We start from the raw sequence: 27,197 nt of genomic DNA, 5'->3' as shown, positions 1-27,197 counted from the left end.
ATCTAAGCGCCCTCGACCCCTCACACCTACACAAGACTCAATTGTTGTTGCAGATACTGCTAGCATAGCTGGAAGCAGCAATAGTATGGATGAGGATGAGGCTGAAGACTCTGAAGCCCTCCCCCTTACCAACCGCCCTATCTGCCCGCTTCCAAGCAGTAGCAGAAGCCAGAGGGTAATACAGAAGCCTGACTACAACGTTATTAATGCCTATACCCACCTCGATCTCGACTCAGAGCCGTAGGCTCAAAATGGCTACCCCACGGGTACTACGGGTCGCCCAGTGTAACGTGGGGAAGATCAGCCCAGCTCATACAGCTCTCCTAGAGCTCTGCTGGGCAGATCAGATCGATATAGTACTGATCCAGGAGCCCTGGATAGGCTATAGAGATAAGATGCAAATCAACACACACCCAGGCTATAACTCTTACGTACCAGTTGACTTCTGGAACAGCAGGGACATAAGGCCTAGGGTTATGACCTACACACACAAAAGTCTAAGGTTACAAATACAGCAGCAAAGACCTACCCTATCAAGGGATATCCTATGGATCAAAGCGGGCGACATTACTATTGCAAACGTCTATAGACCACCAGGTGAACCCACAAACCACACAACAAATACCCTCCTAAGCTATCAACCGCCGGAGAGAGCCCTTATTGCTGGGGATCTCAATGCTCGCCACTCCTCCTGGGAACCTGGCTCCCAAAGCCGGAACCGAGGGGACGATATTGCAGAGTGGGCTGAAGGCTGTAATCTTAACTTTATTGGGGTAGCTGGGGCTCCAACCCATACCCATGGGCATATACTCGACCTCAGCTTCTCAAATATCCCCTTTACAGAGGCCTGCATCAGCCCACACCTACATCCAGGGGCTGATCACCAAGCTATTATAACGACCATACCTATAAGCAAAACCCAGGACTTGAGGTGTCAGACTAGCCACCCTGTGGTCTCAGACTCATCCCTACTCCGGCTAGCCGACCTAGTGAAAGTAGGGATCCTAGCCCTGCCTACCTTAGGGGATACACCTACTTCAGCAGAAATAGACTCCCTAGCTACCCAACTAGTCAGCCTCCTCTCTACAGCTATCCAGGCTGTAGGGAAGAGACGGACTAACCAGGGCAGGGGAGCCCCCTGGTGGACAGAGGAGTGCTCAGAGGCCCACCAAGCAGCTATTGAGGCTAGGCGTCAGCAAGCCCAAGAACCTGGGCTAATAATACCACCGCCCATCCTAGAGGAGCAGAAGGCCTTTCTGACCACAGTCAGGAAGGCAAAACGCGCCTATTGGGCTGCTAAGATTGAGGAGGCTGGGTCTAACCAGAACTTATATCAGATACTTAGCTGGCGTAAGTCTGGTCTAGCTGTTAAAGCCCCACCTCTATTGGTAGATGGACAGGCTTTTAACAACAGCTATGATAAAGCCCAAGCCTTACGGAAGGCCCTACTAGAGAGATTTGACGCTACAGACGACTTCCATGGGAACCTATTTGCTATTCCTATAGTTCCAAGGCGTCTAATACCCTGGCAGCAGATAGTCAACATTGAGGAAGTACGCCAGGCAACTCTCACAAAGGCTACAACCCCTGGGATTGATGGGATTACTACAAAGTTACTACAATCCATTTGGGGCCTGATAGGTGTTCCTATACAGCAGCTCTTTCAGGCCTGCGTTCAGATAGGCTACTTCCCTAGGACCTTCCGCAAAGCAGAGGTAGTTATGATCCAGAAGCCGGGAAAAGCAGACCTCTCAAAGGCTGGATCCTGGCGCCCAATAGCCCTCTTATCCTGCCTAGGCAAGGGCTTAGAGCGGCTGATAGCAAAGAGGATGGCATATCTCACCATTCTGGAAGGAGTTGCTAGCCCACAGCAGGTTGGGGCATTACCAGGGAGGGCTGCAGTCGACCTGACAACCTGTCTAACCCATGAGATCGAAAGAGCTCTAGACTCAGGGCTTACTGCAACTCTAGCGACAATGGATGTTAAGGGGGCGTTTGATTCTGTCCTACGAAATCGACTTACTATTAGGCTACGACAGCAGGGCTGGCCTAGTAGTCTGATTAGACTGATCTTCAACTTCACCTCTTGCCGCACAGCCCGGGTAAGGTTAGAGGATACTACCACAGAGGACTTCCCTTTATCCTGCGGACTGCCGCAAGGCTCGCCACTATCACCTATCCTTTTTCTGCTATATATAGCCGATATCCTAGCTGACGATCAGAAGCTACGGTTTAGCTATGCAGACGATATAGGCCTGCTGGCTACTGGCCCTTCCCTGGAGGGAAACACTGCAGCCCTTAGCCAGGAGATAACTCAGATCCTAGACTGGGGCACTGATAATAAGGTTACATTTGACCCAGCTAAATGTGAAGCAATCCACTTTAGCAGGAAACACAACCAGTCAAATAACCTACCAGATATACAGGCAAGGGACCTAACTATCAAGGCCTCAACTAAGCCTGTACGATGGCTAGGGGTCTGGTTCGATAGGAAACTCACCTTCCGGCACCATGTTGATACAAAGGTAGCGGCAGCAAAGAAGGTAGCCCAGTTCCTACAGCACCTATCAAACACAAAAGGAGGGCTCCCAGCAGCTGCAGCACGCCAAGCTGTTATTGCCTGTGTCCTTCCTACAGTCCTATACGGAGCTGAGACCTGGTATGCAGGCTTAAGTAAGCCAGCTAGGAACAGCAGCACCACTGCAGTTAGCAGCAGCACCACTAACCAGGTAACTACTGTCAGTACGAGGCAGAAGGGCCTGGTTAGGAGTGTTAGAAAGGTTATCACAGCAGCAGCAAGGGCTATCCTGCCTGTCTGGAGGACTACACCAACCAGCAGCCTCCTCTGAGATGCTGGCCTGCCTACAGCAAAAGTAGCCCTTGAGGCAGCACGCCTACGCTTTGCCACACGCCTACAGAAGGTTGACCAACACAACCCCTTAGTCCCTAGGCTTCCACAGCTAGGGCGGCAGGAAACAAGGCTTCAAAGAACAGCAGCCCTCCTACCTAAGTGCCCAAGGCCGATGCTCCTACAGCCACAGCACCTCTCAGGATCAAAAGACCCTACAGCTGGCCAGGATAAGGAGAAGGCAGCTAAAGCGTTTCAGAACTGGGTTAAGACTGTGCCAGATAACCATACGATTATCTACTCAGACGGCTCTAAAGCCACTAATGGGGCTACGGGATTCGGCTTTGTTATCTACCGCGGAAACAAACGGATAGCCCAAGGGTGCGGCCGTCTCAGCATTGCAGAAGTATTTGATGGCGAGGCAGAGGGGGCGAGGGCAGGGCTCCAAAGGGCCCTTCCTACCTCCCAAGGCCAGCCTATACATATCTGTATTGATAACACCAGTGTCATCCAGGGGATACGCGGCAACATCCCAGACTCCTCACAAGCTGCCTTCTTAGAGATCCAGGCAGCAGCCAGGATATATACTATACAAACCCACTGGTCCCTAGGGCACCAAGGGATAAAAGGAAACGAGGAGGCTGACAGCTTAGCTAAGGAGGGCATAACGCTGCCAGTCCCTAGAGGCCTACTGCCGACCCTATCAGGGATCAAGCGGCTTGCTCAAGAACGCAAACAACACCAGCATAGAAAATGGTGGAAGAAAGAGGCACCCCCCTGTTATACCCAGCTGGGGCTTAAGGCCACCCTTGGCTGCCCTCCTGAACTAGCTCTACCAAGAGCTACCCTTCATCATCTCCTAGCAGCACGATCAGGCCACGGAGACTTCGAACAGTATCATCAACGCTTTAACCACACAGAAGCACTGCTTTCCTGCTCCTGCGGGGAGGCTAAAGAGGCAGACCACCTGGTCTACTGCCGTAAGACACTAGTGAGGAGGCAACGGTGGCCTATCCTCCACCCTTATAGTCGAAGGGAGCCTCTAGGACCTATAGGCTCTCTAGAGCGCTACTTTAAGGGGCTAATCACCGATTATGAAGGCTTCCAGGCCTTCCTTGACGTGACAGACTTCTTCCAGAAGATCTGCCCGCGTTACTAATAGATAGGACTTAACCTATCCTCTCAACAACAGACTACCTATAGTTATCAGGACAGCAGATTGCTATAACGGAACTAGGGCACCAGTGGGAACTAGGGACGGATAGAACACATAGTGGCCCTCGGGCAAGATCTGGAGGACGCTAGGAAGAGGCGTGTACTACACAGTAGATAGCTAGATCCTGCGGCCCTCCACGCCACATACCCTTCGGGAGGTCTGCCGCAAGGGCGGCTGCGCCCTTGCCGCCATGGCGTTAAAAAAAAAAAAAAAAAAAAAATTGTGGTGGGCAGTAAATCGTTTGGTGGCGGAGTCGGATCGTCTGGATCAGGCGGAAGTGGCGGAGGAGGCGAGGTTTCATGAAAGGGCTGCTGCTTTGCAGCAAAAGGCGGAGGCTTATCAAAAAGCTCAGTTGGAACTGAACGAATCGCTAGCGAAGTTGGAGCGATTGCGGGAAGAGAAGCGAATAGTGTTTAGGAAAGGTAAAGCAGCTGTTGCTGAATCTTCAGAGGATGTGTCAGCTGCTACCTTGGAGGCACAGTCAACAGGAGCTTAGAGTGCTTCGAATATGGATGCTTTGTTCGACTGGAATCCTGCTACTCCAAATTTTTTGTTAGGAGAGTCCTAGTTATTTTCTGGTGTTCCTAGGCGAATAAATAGTTTTCCTTGTCGTGGTCGATCTGCTTCTATTGGTGGTTTGGTGAAGCGATATAGGTGCTTGATTCGCTTATATCTAGCGTTCTTCTGGATTAGTATAATAGGTGCTAGTGTGACTTCTCGTTCTTAGTGTTGTTGCCAGTAGATTGTGAGTTCTTCTGCTGTGTTAGTGATGTTTTTGGCTGGTTCCTATATATTATCTTTATGTCTGTATCCTTTCTATTTGACGAGGTATTAATACCCTTCTAGCTCTTTGAGGTGGTCTATAATTCGTTCTACTTCATATTCTGGTTTATTGTCTTCCATGATGATAAGGTTGTTCGTCTGTGATCCTTATAGAGCTGGTTTGAGTAATGAGATATAGAATACTGGGTGACACTTCATGGTTTCCAGGAGTTTGAGTTCATAATTAACTGGTGAGATTACTCGTGAGATTTTGAAAGGTCTGAGTTTTTTATAGTTGAGTTTATCGTTTGGTCGTTTTGTTTTGATGTTTCGCCGTATGAGATAGGCGCTATCTCCCTCTTTCAAGGTTGGTCCCTCAATCCTTTGTTTGTTGCTGAATTTTGTTATTCTTTATTATATAAATTTGAGTTCTTTACGTGTGTTTTCCTAGATATCCTTGATTTGCCGTACTGAGGCGACAGCCTTGATTGCAGTTGGCCCTGCTTAGGGTTCTCTATAGGCGGTAGGTTCAAATCCATAGTTGAGGTAGAAGGGGGATTCCTTAGTACTTTCTCCTACTGCGCTGTTATAGGCGAACTAGGCTATTAGTAGCAGTACAACCTAATTATCTTGGTTATAGTTGACATAGGCGCGGAGGTAGGTTTTGAGGATCTGGTTGATTCATTCTGTTTGTCCGTCGGTCTGCAGGTGGAATGCAGTGGATATTAATTGTTTGATGCTAAGGTGTGATATGATTGACTTCCAAAAGTTGGAGGTGAAGATCTTGTCTCTGTCTGACATAATTTCCTTAGGTGTTCTATGGTTAGCGATAATATACTTAAGAAATGTGTAGGCATATTCTTCGGCGTTGCTTGCTTCTTTGTATGGGATGAAGTAGGCGTACTTTGTGAGTCGGTCCATAATGATAAGAACGCTGTCAAAGTGTGTTCCCATAAGGGGTTCTTAAGACTTCGGTAGCTTAACGATAAAGTCGAGGGATATGGATTGCTAGGCGGTTTGCAGCACAGGCAAAGGTTGTAGCATACCATAAGGTTGATATCTAGTAGGTTTGCTTTTGAGGCAGACCTCACAATCCTTAATCGCTTTTGCCACACGTTCTCTAGTGACCTTTTCTCTATATTGTTGTTATAGTTGTTTCTAGGTTTTCGTAATTCCTTGGTGACTATATGCAGGGCGAGCATGAAATTCTATGATAGCTTCATCGTCTAGTTTGCTAGTCAGGCTAGTATTAGACCGCCCAGCCATCATTAAGAGTTTGGTTGCTAGCATGAGGTCTCTATTGTTGTTTCCTTTGAGAATCACCTGGGTTTCTTCAGGTACCAGGACGTTATAGTCCAGCCTTCAGCTAAGAGCGTCAGCTCTGCTATTATCTGATCCTTTGCGGTGGATAATTCGGAAGTTGAATTCTGATAAGAATTCCAACCATCTAATCTGTCTTTTATTCAATACTTTCGAAGTCGTGAAGTGTGAAAGGTTCTTATGATCTGAATACATAAGTACTTCGTGGGTGGTTCCTAAGAGCTCAGGTCTCTATTCCTTAAAGGCTTTAATGATTGCTATGAGTTCCTTATCGTGGATCTGATAGTTGAGTTTGGGTCTGTGGAGCTTGCGAGAGAAGAAGGCGCACAGATGTAGTCGTCCTTCTGAGTCTTGTTGAGATAGTTGCGCTCCGATCGCATAGTTGGATGCGTTGGGTTCTACTTCGAACTGCTTTGTTGGATCTGGAATAATCAAGACGGGCTCACTGGCGATAAGGTCCTTGATCTTCTGGAATGCTGTTTGTTATAGTTCTTCCCATATAAAGGGCGTGTCTTTGCGGCTGAGGCTTGTGAGAGCTATGTTGATCTTGCTATAATCTTTAATAAACTTGTGGTAGAAGTTGATGAAACCTAGGAATCCTTAGACTTCCTTGAGGTTGTTAGGTACCAGCTATTCCTTGATGGCTTTGATTTTGTTTTCTGATATGCAGACTTTGCTAGGGGTGATAGTGAATCCGAGGTATTCCACTTTTTGTGTGTGAAATTCGCTTTTCTCAGGCTTAACTAACAGCTTAGCTTCTTAGAGGGCTTATAAGACGTGGTGCATATCTCCTTTATGTTTTTCAAGTGTTGGTGAGAAGATGAGAATATCGTTGAGATAGACTACTACACAAATATCAACATACTTGCGTAGGACTTAGTTGATTATATTCTGAAAAGTCGCAGGGGCGTTAGTAAGGCTGAAGGGCATGATGAGATATTCGAAATGTCCTTTTTGTGTCCTGAAGGCGGTCTTCTATTCTTCGCCTTGCTTCATTCTGATTAGGTTGTAGGCTCCCTTGAGGTCGAGAGCTATAAACCAGTTGGCTCCGTGGAGGAGTCGTCTCATTTTGTCGATAAGTAGCAGTAGGTAACGATTTTTAATCGTCATTTCGTTAAGCATGCAGTAGTCGACGCATAATCGTAGTTTTCTGTTCTTTTTGGGTACGAACAGGATTAGGCTTCCTGCTGGTGATGTTGAGGGTCTGATATATCCCTTCTTGAGGTTTTCTTCAAGGTATTTGTCTAGAGCTTCTATCTCTGTCTGGTTGAGTCTGTAGATTTTGTTGAAGCATGGTTCCTTCCCTTTTTTGAGGGGTATTTTGTGGTTGAAACTGGTGTGTTTGGGCAGTCCGGTTTCTAATTCGGCTGCAAAGAGTTTCTCGTAAACTCTGTATTCTTCTGGGATAGACAGAAGTGGATCATTCTTTTGTTTAAGATCTGTCGTTGTTAATGGTTGTGACGTGGCTTCTTTTGCCTTGAGGTAGCAGATGTATCGTTTCGCTGTTTCTTGCTGTATCGGCTTGTTTGAGGCCTGGTTTTGACAGGGCTGCTCAGGGACTGAGTCGTCGTGGTCCTAATAGAGTTAGCCTTTGCTCTAATCTATCTGTGGGTTGCTTGTTTATAGCCAGGGTAATCCTAGCACTATATCATATGTTCCTAGATCGGCAATATCGAATTAGATTCTTTCTTTTCGATTCAGGTAGCTCATCTTGAGGGGCGCAGTCTCATTATAGATGGTACCTCCTTCGTACTTAAATTCTTCTCCTTCTGCTGTGTGTAACTGATAGGGTCGCTCTTTTCCTCCCTATTAGACTTCTAGCCTGTTGATAGCTTAGGGGGCGATGAAATTTGCTTTGGCTCCACTGTCAATCAGTGTGAGTGTTATCTGTTTGTTAATAGTGACTTCAAGTTCTATGTTGTTCTTATGTCCTTGTGACATCTGGTGGATGAACCTTTTCCTTATTGCCTGTCGTGGTTCTTCGTCAGTAGGCGAGTCTAGTTTTTTGACTGCCCTGAGTGTCCTAGGTAGGTAATTTGCTTTCCTTCTCGTCATGCTTTTGTGAGGCTGTTCTCGCGGATCTTAATCTGCAGGGGTCTTGGTCCGTTCTTTATAACTCTCTATGCGCATGCTTTTTCTTAGTAGTATACTTAGCACTCATCTTATTAGCGTTCGTCCCACTTTATGTTGTGGTTATATTAGCATCTTATAAGAAACTAGGGGCTAGGTCTGAAGACTGCGAGGTGGTCTTCAAACAGTACTATGGTCCATCCGATCATAGCGGATGTTGAGTAAATCTTGCGGATAGGCTTGTCGTTATGTCTTCTGGGGTAGAATTAGTAGTTATGCTTTTCTCCTATATGTTCTTTGCATTTGTCGTAGAAACACTAAGACCAGAAGAGGGTTCAGTAAAGTTAGTAGTTGCTTCTTAGTGCGGGATAGTCTTCTATGCGTAGCTGAGGGGTGTAATCCTGGTCTCATTAGGTTGCTGAGGTGCTGTAAAAGTGGCGTTATTGCTTGTCTTAAAGCATATCGATTTCCTAGTACTTCAGGAGTTGCTTAATTCTGTCTTCCTGGTCGTCTAGTTCTTCTTCAGAGCTAGAGTCGTCCACACTAGGGGTGAACCTATAGGTGATCTCTGTTTGAGCATGTTGTTAGGCAATATCGCGAGGTTCGTCTGAGTCATAGGGTGAACTTTCGCCTTCTCTAAAAGTCCAGTTGCTGGTCATACTGAGAAGTTGTTGTTCTGTCAGAGGATCATGCTGATGTTCTGGTTCTTCCTCTGATTCTTATTGGCATAGATATGTTTGTTAGGTATCTTCATATGAGGTGATTAGTTTTAGTCGCTGGATTCGTAGCATCTCGTTAAGTTGTTTAACTGGCTTTCTGGCGACTCTGCTATTGCTGGAATGCATTATTGCCAGGGTTCTAGGGTAAGTATCTGGGGCACTTATATTATATCCAGATCGTCTAGGGTTGCTGTCCCTTAGGTAGTGTTCTGATATTTCTTTGTCTTTGAGGTAGATTCAGCAGTTATCGTCGTAGCATCCAGTCTAAGATTGGGATGTATATGAGGCTTTTGTAATTATGTTGACTTGTCGAGGTCGTTTGGCTACTGGTTTCCAGGGAAGTTTCTTAGGTTGTCTGCAGTCTTTGGCGATATAGCCTTGCTTGTTGCAGTTGTAGCACTTAGGGTTCTAAGGCTTCCTATCGTTAGGTTTAGTTATCATGCTGAGATCTATAGGTCTGCTGTGTTGTCTGTAAGTAGTGCTTTGTTGATTGTTGTTCTAGTTGCTGCAGGGTCTGTTGTCATTCTGCTGGTTGTTAAACTTATGCTGGGGTTGCTACTGGTACTTACGTCCTATATTAGGTCCTTGTCGTTTTTCGCCCTTTTCTTTGCGTTATTCGAATAGCCTGTTGTTGATCTTGATTGCGAGGTCGGCATACTGAAGGAAGTCTTTGGGGCGATCGATCTTAACGATTTCATCCTTGACTTCGTCTTTAAGTCCCTGATAGAATATGAAGATCTTAGTTTCCTCAGTGAGGTTAAGCTGAATGCTGAGCTGTCTGAACATAGCAGCGTACTCCTTAGTTGACTTAGTCTGTTGCAGTTATGCGAGATCTCTTTCAGCTTGTCGCTTTTCATCAGGGTCCTAGAAGAGAGATCGTAGGGCATCTTCAAATCCCTGAAAACTGCTGTAGATGTCTTAGGTCTCAGTGGAGCACTTATCCAGGGTTTCATACTTGAGGAATTCTTCCTGGATAGGTTTAAACCATTTGAGGGCTTATCCTCGTAGGTAAGTGGCGGCATGGACGACTTTCTCGGTTTGACTGGTGAAGTCTCTATAGTGGAAGTTTTAGTAGTTCTTAACTTAGATCAGGAATAACTTAAGTTGTCTAGGGGTGCTATCATAGGTGATAGGGGCACTAAGCTTAAGTTTCTGTCATCCCCTAGTAGGGGTAGTAACGATATTAGCAGCAGCCTGAAGGGTGTTAACTTCGTTTTGTAGTTCCTATATGAGAGGGTTGCTGCCTTGTCCTCCTAGGAGAGCGATTCTGTTTTCAAGGTCTATAAGTCTCTGAGGTCTGTTGCTAAGCTCCTGGATCATCTGTTTGAGGCCTTAGAGTTTGTTAGCGGTTTCGTTATATATAGCCTGGACCTTAGTAATGTCGTCATCTCCTTTCTTGACTCAGGCTTGAAGCTTGTCGTAGGTTTCCTTTTTGAGGGTGACTTCATCGTCTGAGTCCACTGCCATCGGAGCTCCCTCGAGTTCCTCAGCCAGGCTTTTGACAGGCTGTTTGGAGGAGGAAGAGCTTCCTGGAGTGGGTGACTTGGCGGAGGCGCGTGAAGACATTCTTATCTGTACTGTTAGTAGGTTTCAATGGTCAACTTACTGAACAGGAGCAATCAAAGTGTTACGGTCAGCTATCTGACAGTAGGGTCTGCTAACAGAAGCTGGAGATTAAGACGTAATAACAGTACACTTAGTCGTGGTCTGGGTCATAGGTTGTAGGCTAACAGTAGATCAGATCTTCAGAGGCTAAGGTGATCAGTCTTAGACTCAACAAGTAATTCGCAGTGAAGGTAAGCTGAGAGTATCCTGAGGATGAATACTAAGTTGATTGCTGAAGAGCTATAGAAGTCTGACCATGAGCCAGGCTCAGGGTCATACTATATATATAAGTCTTATATGAACAGTTCTGCTTGTTCATGAGCGCTATGCCCCTTGTCACTATGAGCGCTCATTCTAGAGTGGGATGAGCGCTCATTCTAGTCTCCACTGAGCGCTTATTGTGGGTCCCTTATCTATGCTCATTCCTTATCATCACGTGACCTGTACCATAGTTCTTCCGTTCCTGAGTGAGTCCCTGTTGTTCCTGTGATCCTGCATAGTACAAATGTCCTGTCCTAGCCGCCCGACGCCCAAGTGGGTCGGTTAACTGTTATCCATGCATAACAGGTCGTAACATCCTATAATATAGCAGCTAAGACTATTTATACTTATAGGTTTTCCTGATTTTATCTTAATTAATAAACCTTATTAACTTATTATAGTTAATTATTTATTAGATAAAGCTGCTTATCTAGAGGATATAGAGGTAGCTAAAGAGGAGGTTCTAAGAAAGATGTTACAACCCGTTATGCATGAATAACAGTCGACCGACCCACCTGGACATCGGGCGGCTAGGACAAGACATTTGTACTGCAGGATCACGGGAACAACAGGGACTCACTCGGAAACGGAAGAACTATGGTATAAGTCACGTGACGATAAGATAAGAGATTAGATCCGTACGCTAAGAATACGGAGGCCGTACTTGGCGTGAACGGAGTCCGTTAGGACTAAGAACGGTAACTAGGGACAAAGATACTGTTCAAGACTTGTATATAGTATGACCCTGAGCCTGGCTTAAGGTCAGACTCCTATAGCTCTTCAGCAATCAACTTAGTATTCATCCTCAGGATACTCTCAGCTTACCTTCACTGCGAATTACTTGTTGAGCCTAAGACTGATCACCTTAGCCTCTGAAGACCTGATCTACTACAGCGTACGACCTTCGACCCAGACCACGACCTAGTGTACTGTTAGAACGTATTAATCCCCAGCTTCTATTAGCAGACCCTACTGTCGGATAGCTGACCGTAACACTTTGATTGCTCCTGTTCAGTAAGTTGACCATTAATTCCTACTAACAGTAATAAGCGACAATGTCTTCCCGCGCTTCTGTCAAGTCACCTACCCCTGGACCCTCGTCCACCTCTAGAGGACGAGCCACCCAAAACCTAGCTCAGGAACTAGGAGACCAGAAAATGAAGGACGACTCGGACAGCGAGGATGACACTGAAGAACTCAAACGCCAGCTCAACAAAACCAACAGCGACTTCAAGGCGATGCGCGAAATGTTCAATCAGAACGCCGCAGCCCTCAGCAAACTCCAGGAACAAGCCCGCAAGAACCAGGACCTGGAAAAAGAAGTCGCCACCCTCCGAGCTGCCGCTAACGTTATCTCAGCCCCAGTCGAAGGATGAGAACGACTTAAGCTTAACTCCCCCACCACCTTCGACGGGACCCTAGGACAACTCAAGGGATACCTAGTTCAGATACAAACCTACTAAGCCTTCCACATGAGTACCTTTCAGAACGAAACTGAACGAGTGGTACACGCAGCCACCTTCCTCAGAGGACGGGCCCTAGCTTGGTTCGAACCCCTCCAGCAGGAATGGCTTGACAACCCTGTCGAGAAGTACAGCCAAGAAGTCAAGGACATCTTCTTCAGCTTCGCAGGATATGTCAAGGCTCTCCAATCGCTTTTCTTGGAACCTAATGAGAAGAGACAAGCCGAGCGTGACTTAGCTCACCTCAGGCAAACCAAGTCCACCTCCCTCTATGCAGCTGAGTTCCAAAGAATCGCCTCCCAGCTTGACATGACCAACGAAAGCAAAGTCTTCGCCTTTTATCAAGGACTCAAGGATGACGTTAAAGACGAAATGGCTAAGGTCGACGAACCCCCCAGCTTCAGGGACTACGTCGAACACGCCGTCAAGATCGACAACCGACTTTTTGAACGCCGCAAGGAAAAAGGAGAAAGAAGACCAAACCCTAACATGGGACGCAAATACCAATAGCAACCTCAACATAAGTTTAACAACCAGCGGAACGATAACAGACTGCGTAACAACTGGAACAACACTCGCCAAAGTACCGCTTACGGATAATACAGCAGACCTATAGACCTCAGCATGATGACCAAACCTAACGACAAGAAACCCTGGAACCCTAAGTGCTATAACTGCAACAGACAAGGACATATCGCTAGAGATTGCAAACAACCTAAGAAGCTCCCCTAGAAACCAGTAGCGGAGCAACCTCGACAAGTCAACATAATTGCGAAAGCCCCGCACACATCCCAGCCATAGACCGGATGCTACGACGACAAATGTCGAATCCACCTTAAAGACAAGGAAATATCAGGACACTATCTAAAGGACAGCAACCCCAGACGGTCTGGATACGACATGACCATCCCCAATACGCGCCCCAGGACCCTAGCTATGATGCATTCCAGCAACAGCGGAATTGGCAGGGAACCAGCCGAACCACTCAACAAAAAGCTGCGAATCTAACGACCAGAGCCAGTTACCTCACACATAACCTCTCAACAACTCCGCCACGAGGAACAACAAATCCAGAAAGAAATGGCAATAATCCGACAAGAGGACGCCAGACAGGCACGACTACGCCAACAAGAAGAGTCAGAGGAAGAGCCAGAACATCAACACGACCTACTGACGGAATAACAACTTCTCAGTATAACCAGCAACTGGACTTTCGGAGAAGGCGAAAGTTCACCCTACGACTCAGACGAACCTTGCGACGTTGCTCGACAACGTGCTTAGGCAGAGATCGCCTACGGTTTCACCCCTAGTGTAGACGACTCCAGCTCTAGAGAGGAATCTGACGACCAGGAAGACGAAATCAAGCAACTCTTAAAGTACCAAGAAATCGACATACTCCAAGACGAACAACAGCGCTATTTCTATGGCACCTCGGCAGACCAGTGAGACTGAGACTACACCCCCCAGCTATATACGGAAGATCATCCTGCTCTACGAAGCAACTATCAACAACACTGAACCCTCTTCTGGCCCTAGTGTTTCTACGATAAGTGCAAAGAACACATAGGAGATAAGCACGACTACCGATTCTACCCTAGGAGACTTAACGACGAACCCATCAAGAATGTCTACACTATATATATCATGATTGGATGGACTATGACAGCTTTCGACGGAAGGATTGCTACCTTTCGACCAAGCTCACAGTTCCCTATGAGATGCTAACACGACGACAATATGAAATGGGACGAATGCCAGCGCGACGAATGCTAAGTCCACTACCAAGATAAAGCTTGCGCATAGAGAATTGCAAAAAACGGACCAAGACCCCCGCAAGTCAGAATCCGCAAGAACAGCCTCACTAAGGTAGTACGGGAAGGAAAACGAATCACCTACCTAGAACGATCAGAGCAGTCAAAAAACTAGACTCGCCTACCGACGACAGATCACAACAGGCAACAGGGAAAAGATCTATCTACTAGATATCATAAGGACATAAGAAGAACCTAGTGTTACGGTCAGCTATCCGACAGTAGGGTCTGCTAACAGAAGCTGGGGATTGATACGTTCTAACAGTACACTAGGTCGTGGTCGTTGGTCGTAGTTCGTAGGCTTGTAGTAGATCGGGTCTTCAGAGGCTAAGGTGATCAGTCTTAGACTCAACAAGTGATTCGCAGTGAAGGTAAGCTGAGAGTATCCGTGAGGATGAATACTAAGTTGATTGCTGAAGAGCTATGGAAGTCTGACCATGAGCCAGGCTCAGGGTCATTATATACAAGTCTAGTTCTGAACATGTTCCTTTGTACCTTGGGTCGATCTGGATCATTTCGATCCAGAATGATCGTTTGGCCCCCAAGTCGTGTTGGATCATATTGATCCAATATAATCGTTATCTTATCATCACGTGACTTAGTCTATAGTTCTTCCGTTACCGAGTGAGTTCCTGTTGTTCCTATGATCCTGCAGTACAAATGTCCTGTCCTAGCCGCCCGACGCCCAAGTGGGTCGGTCAACTGTTATCCATGCATAACGGGTCGTAACATCAGGTCCCCTCTCCAAAGGTCTTGTCCTCAAGACCCAACATAAGTAGGTCGTTAGTCCTAGGTTGGGGATCCGTCAATCGTGCTTCCTGATTTACCCATGATGCTGACACTATATCAGGTCGCGTTCAGAAATCGGATTCTCGCGAGACTCGTCATACTCAGATTCAGCGCAACCGTAAGGCTCTCGGTGCTCTGGTTGATCACCATGGTTACAACGTAATGCCTTGTTCCCCTTGTTTTCAGCACAATCAGGTGTGCAAAATGGACCTCGCCAACTTAAAGCGTTATGGCGAGTGTGTGAAGCGGGGTTTCTCGAACTGTGATAGTGGTGATGTGGCGAATGCTTGTGAGTATCTTGGCACCTTGGTGTTTCCTGGTGTCGCTAACTTATTGCGGTAGTGAATCGTTGTTTCAATAAGCAAAAGAAAGTGGAGCGGGAGGAGGAAGAGGCTGAGGAGGCGTTAGAGGTGCTGCAGACTCAGCTTGCTGCCGCTCTAGGTCGTTTGTCTCGTCTTCAGAGACAGAAAAGGTTCTTGAAGGAGCGTGGTTCGGATCTGATTCGTCGGGGAATACAGTCCGTGGATAAATAGGAGGCTGAGGAACGTGCTCTGGACGCTCAGGAGTCCCAGGTGATAGAGGATTTGTCGCTATGGGGGGTTCAGAATAAGTCGGATTGGTCTTCTCTAGGTACCAGGGTGGTTGATTTGGGCATTCCTCCGAACGTAGGTTCTTCTGAGGTTTCTTAACTGGCTTCCGGTGTTCCTAGGCGGATAAACAGTTTTCCTTGTTGCAGCCGATCTACTTCAGTAGGTGGTCTGGTGAAGCAATATAGGTGCTTGATCTGCTTATATCCGTCGTTCTTTTGGGCTAGTATAACAGGTGTTAGTGTGGCTTCTCGTTCTTAATGTTGTTGCCAGTAGATCGTGAGTTCTTCTGCTGCGTTGGTGATGTTTTTGGCTGGTTCCTATATGTTGTCTTTGTGTCTGTATCCTTTCTATTTAACGAGGTATTAATATCCTTCTGGTTCCTTGAGATGGTTGATAATTCGTTCGACTTCGTATTCTGGTTCGTTGTCTTCGACGATGATAATATCGTTTGTCTGTGATCTGCGTGGTGCTGGTTCAAGAAGTGAGATGTGGAATACTGGGTGACACTTCATGGTTTCTGGGAGTCTGAGTTCGTAGTTGACTGGTGAAATTACTCGTGAAATTTTGAAAGGTCCAAGTTTTTTATAGTCAAGTTTGTCGTTTGGTCGCTTTGTTTTGATGTTTCGCCATATGAGGTAGGCGCTATCTCCCTCTTTCAAGGTTGGTCCCTCAATCCTTCGTTTGTTGCTGAATTTTGTCATTCTTTGTCGTACGAATTTAAGTTCTTTGCGTGCGTTTTCCTGGATATCCTTGATTTGACGTATTGAGGCGACAGCTTTTACTGCAGCTGGGCCTGTTCGGGGTTCTCCATAGGCGGTTGGTTTGAATCCATAGTTGAGGTAGAAGGGGGATTCCTTGGTACTTTCTCCTACTGCGCTGTTGTAGGCGAACTAGGCTATTAGTAGCAATACAACCTAATTGTCTTGGTTGTAATTAACGTAGGCGCGGAGATATGTTTCGAGAATTTGGTTGATTCGTTCTGTTTGTCTGTCGGTCTGCGGGTGGAATGCAGTGGATATTGATTGTTTGATGCTGAGTTGTGATGTGATTGACTTCCAGAACTTAGAAGTGAAGATCTTATCTCTGTCTGATATAATCTCTCTGGGCGTTCCATGGTTGGCGATAATATATTTAAGAAATATGTAGGCATATTCTTCAGCGTTACTTGCTTCTTTGTACGGGATGAAGTAGGCGTATTTCGTGAGTCGGTCCACAATAACAAGGACGCTGTCAAAGTGTGTTCCCGTAAGGGGTTCTCGAGACTTCAGTAATTTGACGATGAAGTCGAGGGATATGGATTGCCAGGCGGTTTGCGGCACAGGCAAGGGTTGTAGCATGCCATAAGGTTGATATCGAGCGGGTTTGCTTTTGAGGCAGACCTCACAATCTTTAATTGCTTTTGCCACTCGTTCTCTGGTGACTCTTTCTCTATATTGTTGTCGTAGTCGTTTCCAGGTTTTCATGATTCCTTGGTGACCATGTGCAGGGCGAGCATGAAACTCCATAATTGCTTCGTCGTCTAGTTCGCTAGGCGGGCTAGTACTAGATCGTCCGGCCATCATCAAGAGTTTGGTTGCTGGCACTAGGTCTCCGTTGTTGTTTCCTTTGAGAATCACCTGGGTTTCTTCAGGTACTAGGACGTTATAGTCCGGTCGTCAGCTGAGAGCGTCAGCTCTGCCATTATCTGATCCTTTGCGGTGGATAATTCGGAAGTTGAATTCTGATAGGAATTCTGACCATCTAATCTGTCGTTTATTCAACACTTTTGAAGTCGTGAAGTGTGAAAGGTTCTTGTGGTCTGAATACACAAGTACTTCGTGTGTGGTTCCTGAGAGTTCAGGTCTCTATTCCTTGAAAGCTTCGATGATTGCCATGAGTTCCTTATCGTGAACCTGATAGTTGAGTTCAGGTCCGTGGAGCTTGCGGGAAAAGAAGGCACACAGGTGTAGTCGTCCTTCTGAATCTCATTGAGATAATTATGCTCCTATCGCATAGTCGGATGCGTCAGGTTCTACTTCAAACTGTTTTGTCGGATCTGGAATGCTCAAGACGGGTTCGCTGGCGATGAGATCCTTGATCTTCTGGAATGCTGTTCGTTATGGTTCTTCCCATATAAAGGGCGTGTCTTTGCGGCTAAGGCTTATGAGAGCCGCGTTGATTTTGCTATAGTCTTTGATAAATTTGCGGTAGAAGTTGACGAAACCTAGAAATCCTTGGACTTCCTTGAGGTTGTTGGGTACCAGCCATTCCTTGATGGCTTTGACTTTGTTTTCCGACATACAGACTTCTCCAGGGGTGATAGTGAAGCCGAGGTATTCCACCCTCTGTGTGTGGAATTCGCTTTTCTCAGGTTCAACTAATAGCTTAGCTTCTTGGAGGGCTTATAAGACGTGGTGTACGTCTTCCTTATGTTTCTCAAGTGTCGATAAGAAGATGAGGATGTCGTCGAGATAGACTACTACGCAGATATCGACGTATTTGCGTAAAACTTGGTTGATCATATTTTGGAATATTGCCGGGGCGTTGGTGAGGCCGAAGGGCATGACGAGGTACTCGAAATGTCCTTTTCAGGTTCTGAAAGCGGTTTTCCACTCTTCTCCTTGCTTCATTCTGATCAGGTTATAGGCTCCTTTGAGGTCGAGGGCCGTGAACCAGTTGGCTCCATAGAGGAGTCGTCTCATCTCGTCAATAAGTGGCAGTGGGTAACAGTTCTTGATCGTCATTTCGTTTAGCATGCGGTAGTCGACGCATAATCGTAGTTTTCCGTTCTTCTTGGGTACGAACAGGATTAGGCTTCCTGCTGGTGACGTTGAGGGTCTGATATATCCCTTCTTGAGATTTTCTTCAAGGTACTTGTCTAGGGCTTCCATCTCTGTCTGGTTGAGTCCGTAGATTTTGTTGAAGCGTGGTTCCTTCCCTTTCTTGAGGGGTATTTCGTGGTCGAAACTGGTGTGTTCGGGCAGTCCGGTTTCTAATTCGGCTGCAAAGAGTTTCTCATACACTCTATATTCTTCTGGGATAGACAGAAGTAGATCGTTCTTCTGTTCGAGATCCATCGTTATCGGTGGTTATGATATGGCTTCTTTTGCCTTGAGGTAACAGAGGTATCGTCTTGCTGTTCCTTGTCGTATTGATTCGTTTGAGGCCTGATTCTGACAGGGCTGCTCAGGGACTGAATCATCGTGGTCCCAATGGAGTTGGCCTTTGCTCCAATCTATCCGTGGGTTGCTTGTTCGTAGCCAGGGTAGTCCTAGCACTATGTCGTATGTTCCTAGATCGGCAATGTCGAATTGGATTCTTTCTTTTTGATTCAGGTAGCTCATCTCGAGGGGCGCAGTCTCATTATAGATGGTACCTCCTTTGTACTTGAATTCTTCTCCTTCTGCCGTGTGTAACTGATATGGTCGTTCTTTTCCTCCCCATCGTATTTCTAGCCTATTGATGGCTTGGGGGGCAATGAAGTTTGCTTCGGCTCCGCTGTCGATCAGCGCGAGTGTTGTCTGCTGATTGATGGTAACTTCGAGTTCGATATTACCCTTATGTCCTTGTGACATTTGATGAATGGATCTTGTGTTTGTTGCCTGTTGTGATCCGTCGTCGGTAGGCGAGTCTAGTTTTTTGACTGCTCTGGTTGTCCTGGGTAGGTGATTCGCTTTCCTTCTCGTCGTGCCTTTGCGAGGCTGTTTTCGCAGATCCTGACCTGTGGGGGTCTAGGTCCATTCTTTGCGATTCTCCAGGTTTGTGCCTTTTCTTGGTAGTGAACTTAGCATTCGTCTTGTTGGCATTCGTCCTATTTCATGCTGTCGTCATGTTGACATCTTATGGGGAACTGAGGACTAGGTCTGAAGACTGCGAGGTTGTCTTCAAACAGTACTATAGTCTATCCGATCATGACGGAGGTTGAGTAGATCTCGTGGATAGGTTCGTCGTCATGTCTTCTGGGGTAGAACTGGTAGTCGTGCTTCTCTCCTATGTGTTCCTTGCATTTGTCGTGGAAGCACTGGGGCCAGAAGAGGGTTCAGTGAAGCCGGTGGTTGCTTTTCAGCGCGGGATGATCTTCCGTGTGTAGCTGAGGGGTGTAGCCTCGGTCTCGTTGGGCTGCTGAGGTGCTATAGAAGTGGCGTTATTGTTTGTCTTGAAGCATGTCGATTTCTTGGTATCTCAGAAGTTGCTTGATTCTTCCTTCCTGGTTGTCAGGTTCCTCTTCAGAGCTGGAGTCGTCCACACTGGGGGTGAACCCATAGGCGATCTCTGCCTGAGTGTGTTGTCGGGCAACGTCGCGAGGTTCATCTGAGTCATAGGAAGAGCTTTCTCCTTCTCCGAAAGTCCAGTTGTTGGTCATACTGAGGAGTTGTTGTTCCATCAGAGGATCGTGTTGGTGTTCCAGTTCTTCTTCTGATTCTTGTTGTTGATATAGTCTTACTTGTCTGTCGTCTTCTTGCTGGGTTAGCTCCATTTCCTTCTGGATTTGTTGTTCTTCGTAATGGAGCTGCTGGCTAGTCATGCGGGGGATGATTGGTTCCAATCGCTGAATTCGTAGCATCTCGTTAAGTTGTTCAACTGGTTTTCTAGCCACTTTGCTGTTGCTGGAATGCATTATTGCCAGGGTCCTAGGGCGAGTGTCTGGGATGGTTATATCATAACCAGACCGTCCAGGGTTGCTGTCCCTTAGGTAGTGTCCTGACATTTCTTTGTCTTCGAGGTGAATTCAGCAGTTGTCGTCGTAGCAACCGGTCTACGATTAGGATGCATGTGGGGCTTTTGTAATTGTGTTGACTTGTCGAGGTCGTTCTGCCACTGGTTTCCAGGGAAGCTTCTTAGGCTGTTCGCAGTCTTTGGCGATATGGCCTTGCTTGTTGCAGTTGTAGCACTTAGGGTTCCAAGGTTTTTTGTTGTTGGGTTTGGTCATCATGCTGAGATCCATAGGTCCGCTGTGTTGTCCATAGGCGGTGCTCTGGCGGGTGTTATTCCAGTTGTTGCAGGGTCTGTTGTCGTTCCGCTGGCTGTTGAACTTCTGTTGAGGCTGCCATTAATACTTGCGTCCTGAATTTAGGTTTTGTCGTTTCTCTCCTCGTTCCTTTCGTCGTTCATAGAGGCGGTTGTCAACTTTAATAGCATGTTCGACGTAGGCGAGGAAGCTAGGAGGTGTCTCCAGTTTGGCTATTTCGTCTTTTACCTCGTCCTTGAGTCCTTGATAAAAGGCAAAAACTTTGCTTTCGTCGGTCATATGGAGTCTTGCAGCTAATCGCCTAAACTCTGCGGCGTAGAGTGTAGCTGACTTGGTTTGTCGTAGGTGGGACAGGTCTCGTTCGGCCTGTCTTCGTTCATCAGGGTCAAGGAAGAGAGATTCTAGGGCCTTGACATAGCCTGTGAAGCTGAAGAAGATGTCCTTGACTTCTTGGCTGTATTTTTCGACAGGGTTGTCAAGCCATTCCTGTTGAAGGGGTTCGAACCAGGCAAGGGCTCATCCCTGAAGGAAGGTGGCTGCGTGTACAACGCGTTCGGTATCATTCTGGAAGGTGTTTATGTGGAAGGCCTAGTAGGTTCGAACCTATACCAGGTGTCCTTTGAGTTGTCCTGGGGTCCCATCGAAAGTGGAAGGCGTGTTGAGCTTGAGGCGTTCTCGTCCTTCGACTGGGGCGGATATAACGTTAGCGGCAGCTCGGAGGGTGGCGACTTCTTTCTCCAGATCCTAGTTCTTGCGGGCTTGTTCCTGGAGTTCGCTAAGGGCTGCGGCGTTCTGGTTGAACATTTCGCGCATTGCCTTGAAGTCGCTATTAGTCTTGTTGAGCTGGCGCTTAAGTTCTTTGGTGTCGTCATCGCTGTCTGAGTCGTCCTTCATCTTCTGGTCTCCTAGTTCCTAGGCTAGGTTTTAGGTGGCTCGTCCTCCTGAAGTGGACGAGGATCCCAGGGTAGGCGACTTGACAGAGGCGCGGGAAGACATTGTCGTTCGTTACTGTTAGTAGGAATCAATGGTCAACTTACTGAACAGGAGCAATCAAAGTGTTACGGTCAGCTATCCAACAGTAGGGTCTGCTAACAGAAGCTGGGGATTAATACGTTCTAACAGTACACTAGGTCGTGGTCGTTGGTCGTAGTTCGTAGGCTTGTAGTAGATCGGGTCTTCAGAGGCTAAGGTGATCAGTCTTAGACTCAACAAGTGATTCGCAGTGAAGGTAAGCTGAGAGTATCCGTGAGGATGAATACTAAGTTGATTGCTGAAGAGCTATGGAAGTCTGACCATGAGCCAGGCTCAGGGTCATTATATACAAGTCTAGTTCTGAACATGTTCCTTTGTACCTTGGGTCGATCTGGATCATTTCGATCCAGAATGATCGTTTGGCCCCCAAGTCGTGTTGGATCATATTGATCCAATATGATCGTTATCTTATCATCACGTGACTTGGTCCATAGTTCTTCCGTTACCGAGTGAGTTCCTGTTGTTCCCGTGATCCTGCAGTACAAATGTCCTGTCCTAGCCGCCCGACGCCCAAGTGGGTCGGTCAACTGTTATCCATGCATAACGGGTCGTAACACCTAGAACTCGAAGTTACTATTAACGAACAAACAACACTTGCGCTAGTCGACAGCGGAGCCGAAGCAAATTTCATTGCCCCCCGAGCCATCAACAGGCTAGAAATATAATGGGGAGGAAAAGAACGACTATACCCCTTACACACGGCGGAAGGAGAAGAATTCAAGTACGAAGGAGGTACTATCTATAATGAGACTGCGCCCCTCGAGATGAGTTACCTGGATCGAAAAGAAAGAATCTAATTCGATATTGCCGACATAGGGACATACGACATAGTGCTAGGATTACCCTGGCTACGAACGAACAACCTACAGATAGACTGGAGCAAAGGCTAACTCCAGTGGGACCACGACAGTCCAGTTACTGAGCAGCCCTGTGGAAAGCAGGCCTCAAACGAACCAATACAACAAGAAACAGCGAAACGGTACATCTGCTACCTTAAGGCGAAAGAAGCCACATCACAACAATTGACAACAGGGGATCTCAAGAATGATCCACTTCTGTCTATCCCAGAAGAATACAGAGTTTACGAAAAACTCTTTGCAGCCGAGTTGGAAACCAGACTGCCCGAACATACAAACTTCGACCACAAAATCCCTCTCAAAGAAGGAAAAGAACCACGATTCAACAAAATCTACAGCCTTAATCCAACAGAAATAGAAGCTCTAGACAAGTACCTCGAAGAAAATCTTAAGAAAGGATACATCAGACCCTCGACATCACCAGCAGGAAGCCTAATCCTGTTCGTACCAAAGAAAAACGGAAAGTTACGACTATGCGTTGACTATTGCATGCTTAACGAAATGACGGTCAAGAATCGCTACCCGCTACCACTTATTGATGAAATGAAGAGACTCCTCCACGGAGCTAACTGGTTCACAGCCCTCGACCTCAAAGGGGCTTACAACCTGATCAGAATGAAACAAGGAGAAGAATGGAAGACGGCCTTTAGGACCCGAGAAGGATATTTCGAATACCTCGTCATGCCCTTCGGTCTCACCAACGCCCCTGCAACATTCCAAAACATGATCAATTCGGTCTTATATAAGTACGTCGATATTTGTGTAGTCGTCTACCTAGACGATATCCTCATATTCTCACTAACACTGGAGAAACATAAAGAGGACGTTCACCACGTCTTATAAGCTCTTCAGGAAGCTAAGCTCCTAGTAGAACCTGAGAAGAGCGAATTCCACACCCAGAAAGTAGAATACCTCGGATTCACTATCACTCCTGGAGAAGTTCGAATGTCGGAGAACAAGATCAAAGCCATCAAAGAATGGCTGGAACCCAAGAACCTTAAGGAAGTCCAAGGATTCCTAGGTTTTGTCAACTTTTACCGAAAATTCATTAAGAACTACGGCAAGATCAACGCAGCCCTCACCAACCTCAGCCGCAAAGACACCCCTTTCGTATGGGAGGAACCCCAACAAACGGCCTTTCAGAAAATCAAGGACCTCATCAACAGCGAACCAGTCCTGATGATACCAGACCCCACTAAGCAATTCGAAGTGGAACCAGACTCCTCAGACTACGCCCTCAGAGCGCAGTTGTCGCAATGAGACTCAGAAGGAAGGCTACACCTATGTGCCTTTTTCTCCCGAAAACTCCACAGACCCAAGCTTAACTATCAAATCCACGACAAAGAACTTATGGCAATAATCGAAGCCTTCAAGGAATGGAGACCTGAACTCTTAGGAACGGTTCATGAAGTACTTGTATACTCAGATCACAAGAACCTCTCACACTTCACCACCTCTAAGGTGTTGAACAAACGATAAGTCAGATGGTTGGAATTCCTTTCTGAGTTCAACTTCCAAATCATCTATCGAAAAGGATCGGACAACGGCAGAGCTGACGCTCTCAGCCGACGACCGGACTATAACGTCCCAGTACCCAAAGAAACCTAGGTGATTCTCAAAGGAAACGACAACGGAGACCTAGTGCTAGCAACCAAACTCTTGATGATGGCCGGACGATCTAGAACTAGCTCGCCTAGCGGACTAGACGACGAAGCAATTATGGAGTTCCACGCTCAACCTGCACACGGTCACCAAGGAATCACGAAAACCTGGAAATGACTACGACAGCAATATAGAGAAAAGGTTACTAGAGAACGTGTGGCAAAAGCGATTAAGGACTGTGAAGTTTGCCTCAAACGCAAACCCGCTTAATATCAACCTTATGGGATGCTACAACCTTTGCCTATGCTGCAAACCGCCTAGCAATCTATATCGCTCGACTTCATTATTAAGCTACTGAAGTCTCGAGAACCCCTTATAGGAGCACACTATGACAGCGTTCTCATTATTGTGGATCGACTCACGAAGTATGCCTACTTCATCCCATACAAGGAAGCAAGCAACGCTGAAGAATACGCCTACATATTTCTCAAGTATATCATCGCTAACTATGGAACACCTAAGGAAATTATATCAGACAGAGATAAGATCTTCACCTCTAACTTTTGGAAATCAATCATGTCACACCTTAGCATCAAACAGTTAATATCCACTGCATTCCACCTGCAGACCGACAGATAAACGGAACGAATTAACCAAATCCTCGAAATTTACCTCCGCGCCTACGTCAACTATAACTAAGATAATTAGGTTACACTGCTACTAATAGCCTAATTTGCCTACAACAGCGCAGTAGGAGAAAGCACTAAGGAATCCCCCTTCTACCTCAACTACGGATTTAAACCCACCGCCTATGGAGAACCCTAAGCAGGACCAGCCGCAGTGAAAGCTGTCGCCTCAGTACGACAAATCAAGGATATCCAAGAAAACGCACGCAAAGAACTTGAATTCGTACGATAACGAATAACCTAATTCAGCAACAAACGAAGGATTGAGGGACCAACCTTAAAAGAGGGAGATAGCGCCTATCTCATATGGCGAAACATCAAAACAAAACGACCAAGTGACAAACTCAACTTTAAAAAACTCAGACCTTTCAAAATCTCACGAGTTATTTCACCAGTCAACTACGAGCTCGAACTCCCAGACACCATGAAGTGTCACCTGGTATTTCACATCTCACTACTTAAACCAGCCCCACAAGGATCACAAATAAGCAACATCATCATTATGGAGAACAACGAACCAGAGTACGAAGTCGAACGTATTATCAACCACCTCAAAGAACCCAGAGGATACCAGTATCTCATCAAGTGGAAAGGATATAGACACAAAGACAACACTTAGGAACCTGCGAAGAATCTCACTAACGCAACTGACAAACTCACCGTCTATTGGCAACAACACTGAGAACGAGAAACCACACTAGCGCTAGTAACGCCTCCCAGTTAAACAAACACCAACAGCTACCCACGGATTAGACACCCACACAGGCACGTCAGACCACCAGCAGAAGCAGACAGACTGCGACAAGGGAAACCATTTATTCGCCTAGGAACGCCAAAGTCCGACTAAGAGCCCCCTGAGGACACTAACTGATCACTACCGATCAAGGGACTAAGGTCTGCGAACTCCTCACTAACACTGAAACTCTGCTAATCCGGATTGTTCTCAACACTAAGGAATTGAAGATTGCCCACCACGCCACTCTTGTGTGCATCTAAAGCAGGAAGAACGTCGTCTTCCTCTAACTCCTGCATACCCCGAGAAAACGTCTCCACATAACGCTCCTTAACCTTCTTGCGAATCGCACGAATATGCGATAATCGACCAGCCGCTTCGGCCACCTCAGCCTGAACCCGCACTAACTTCTCGTGAAGGTCCAGCAAGGCATCACTAGCTTGCTCCTCCTTCTCCTCCTATTCTTAACGCTGATCGCTTAACCTCTTCACTGCGACCAATCAGTATAAGCGCACACAGCAAAGCACGACGAAACTCACGACTCGATGCGACCACCAGACCATCGCAAGGACGCTTCAGGTTTTTGCAACCTTAGCAAGTTTTTGCACCCTCCGCCATGCGACACGTACGCTTCGCACGAAAACATCGAGTACAAGGCATAACGTCGTTAGAACCAAAACGATGAAAAACGTCTTCACAAGCAGAACGAAGTGCCGACTGAGACTGATACGATTTTTGAACGCAACCTGACATAGTGTCAGCATCATAGGTAAATCAGGAAGCATGATTGACGGATCCCCAACCTGGGACTAACGACCTACTTATATTAGGTCTTGAGGACAAGACCTTTGGAGAGGGGACCTGATATTACGACCCGTTATGCATGAATAACAGTCGACCGACCCACCTGGACATCGGGCGGCTAGGACAAGACATTTATACTGCAGGATCATAGGAACAACAGGGACTCACTCGGAAACAGAAGAACTATAGTATAAGTCATGTGACGATAAGATAAGAGATTAGATCCATACGCCAAGAATACGGAGGCCGTACTTAGCGTGAACAGAGTCCGTCAGGACTAAGAACGGTAACTAGGGACAAAGATACTGTTCAAGACTTATATATAGTATGACCCTGAGCCTGGCTCAAGGTCAGACTCCCATAGCTCTTCAGCAATCAACTTAGTATTCATCCTCAGGATACTCTCAGCTTACCTTCACTGCGAATTACTTGTTGAGCCTAAGACTGATCACCTTAGCCTCTGAAGACCCGATCTACTACAGCGTACGACCTTCGACCCAGACCACGACCCAGTGTACTGTTAGAACGTATCAATCCCCAGCTTCTGTTAGCAGACCCTACTGTCGGATAGCTGACCGTAACAAAAGAAGGCTACTGCTTTATATACTACGTAGGCTAAGTTAGATAAATCTATAATATAGTTAGATTATTTGTATAAGCAGAAGAGGATCATATTTTAGAAAAGCTTGGAGGTTTTAGAGGAAGAGCTTATAGTGTCTCTTATATGAAAGGTTTAGTCTATAAGTAGCTTTAAGGTGTTAGACTTAGATTAATATTAGATTAGAATCTTAATACTTTAAGTTTTTTAAGGGAGTTTTAGTCATGTTTTAGCGTTCCTAATTAAATAAACAGTTTCGTTTATTGCAGTCTATCTACTTCTATTAGTAGTCTAATATACTTATAAGGATATTTAATCTATAAATAGCTTAAAGTGTTTATTAGAGTAACTAATTTAATTAGTATAGATATCATTTCTTATTCTTAATGTTATTGTTAGTAGATTATAAGTTTTTGTATTACATTAGTAATAAGTTTTACTAACTCCTATATATTATTTTTATATCTAACGTAAATGATAAGC

The 27,197-nt window shown here is 46.3% G+C and overlaps 2 protein-coding genes across 2 annotated transcripts; one reads left to right on the top strand and one right to left on the bottom strand.

Annotated features, from left to right (window-relative positions):
* Positions 1 to 12,273: 12,273 nt before the first annotated feature.
* Positions 12,274 to 12,774, top strand: RTL1-0 (Retrotransposon-like protein 1; the record flags this gene model as incomplete). The annotated part of the gene is made up of 1 exon (XM_037330257.1): positions 12,274 to 12,774. One exon carries the CDS (start codon positions 12,274 to 12,276, stop codon positions 12,772 to 12,774), a length of 501 nt encoding a protein of 166 aa, XP_037171353.1.
* A 6,803-nt stretch (positions 12,775 to 19,577) lies between these two features.
* Positions 19,578 to 20,051, bottom strand: CGCA056_v015015 (uncharacterized protein; the record flags this gene model as incomplete). The annotated part of the gene is made up of 1 exon (XM_037330256.1): positions 19,578 to 20,051. The coding sequence occupies one exon, from the start codon at positions 20,049 to 20,051 to the stop codon at positions 19,578 to 19,580; it is 474 nt and encodes a 157-aa protein (XP_037171350.1).
* Between the last annotated feature and the right edge of the window lie 7,146 nt (positions 20,052 to 27,197).

The sequence above is a fragment of the Colletotrichum aenigma genome, assembly GCF_013390185.1.
Source record: "Colletotrichum aenigma strain Cg56 chromosome Unknown KSG_Cg56_contig13, whole genome shotgun sequence".
Lineage (NCBI taxonomy): Eukaryota > Fungi > Ascomycota > Sordariomycetes > Glomerellales > Glomerellaceae > Colletotrichum > Colletotrichum aenigma.
Note: the sequence above shows the minus strand (reverse complement) of the source record. Positions and strands in the feature narration are given on the sequence as shown.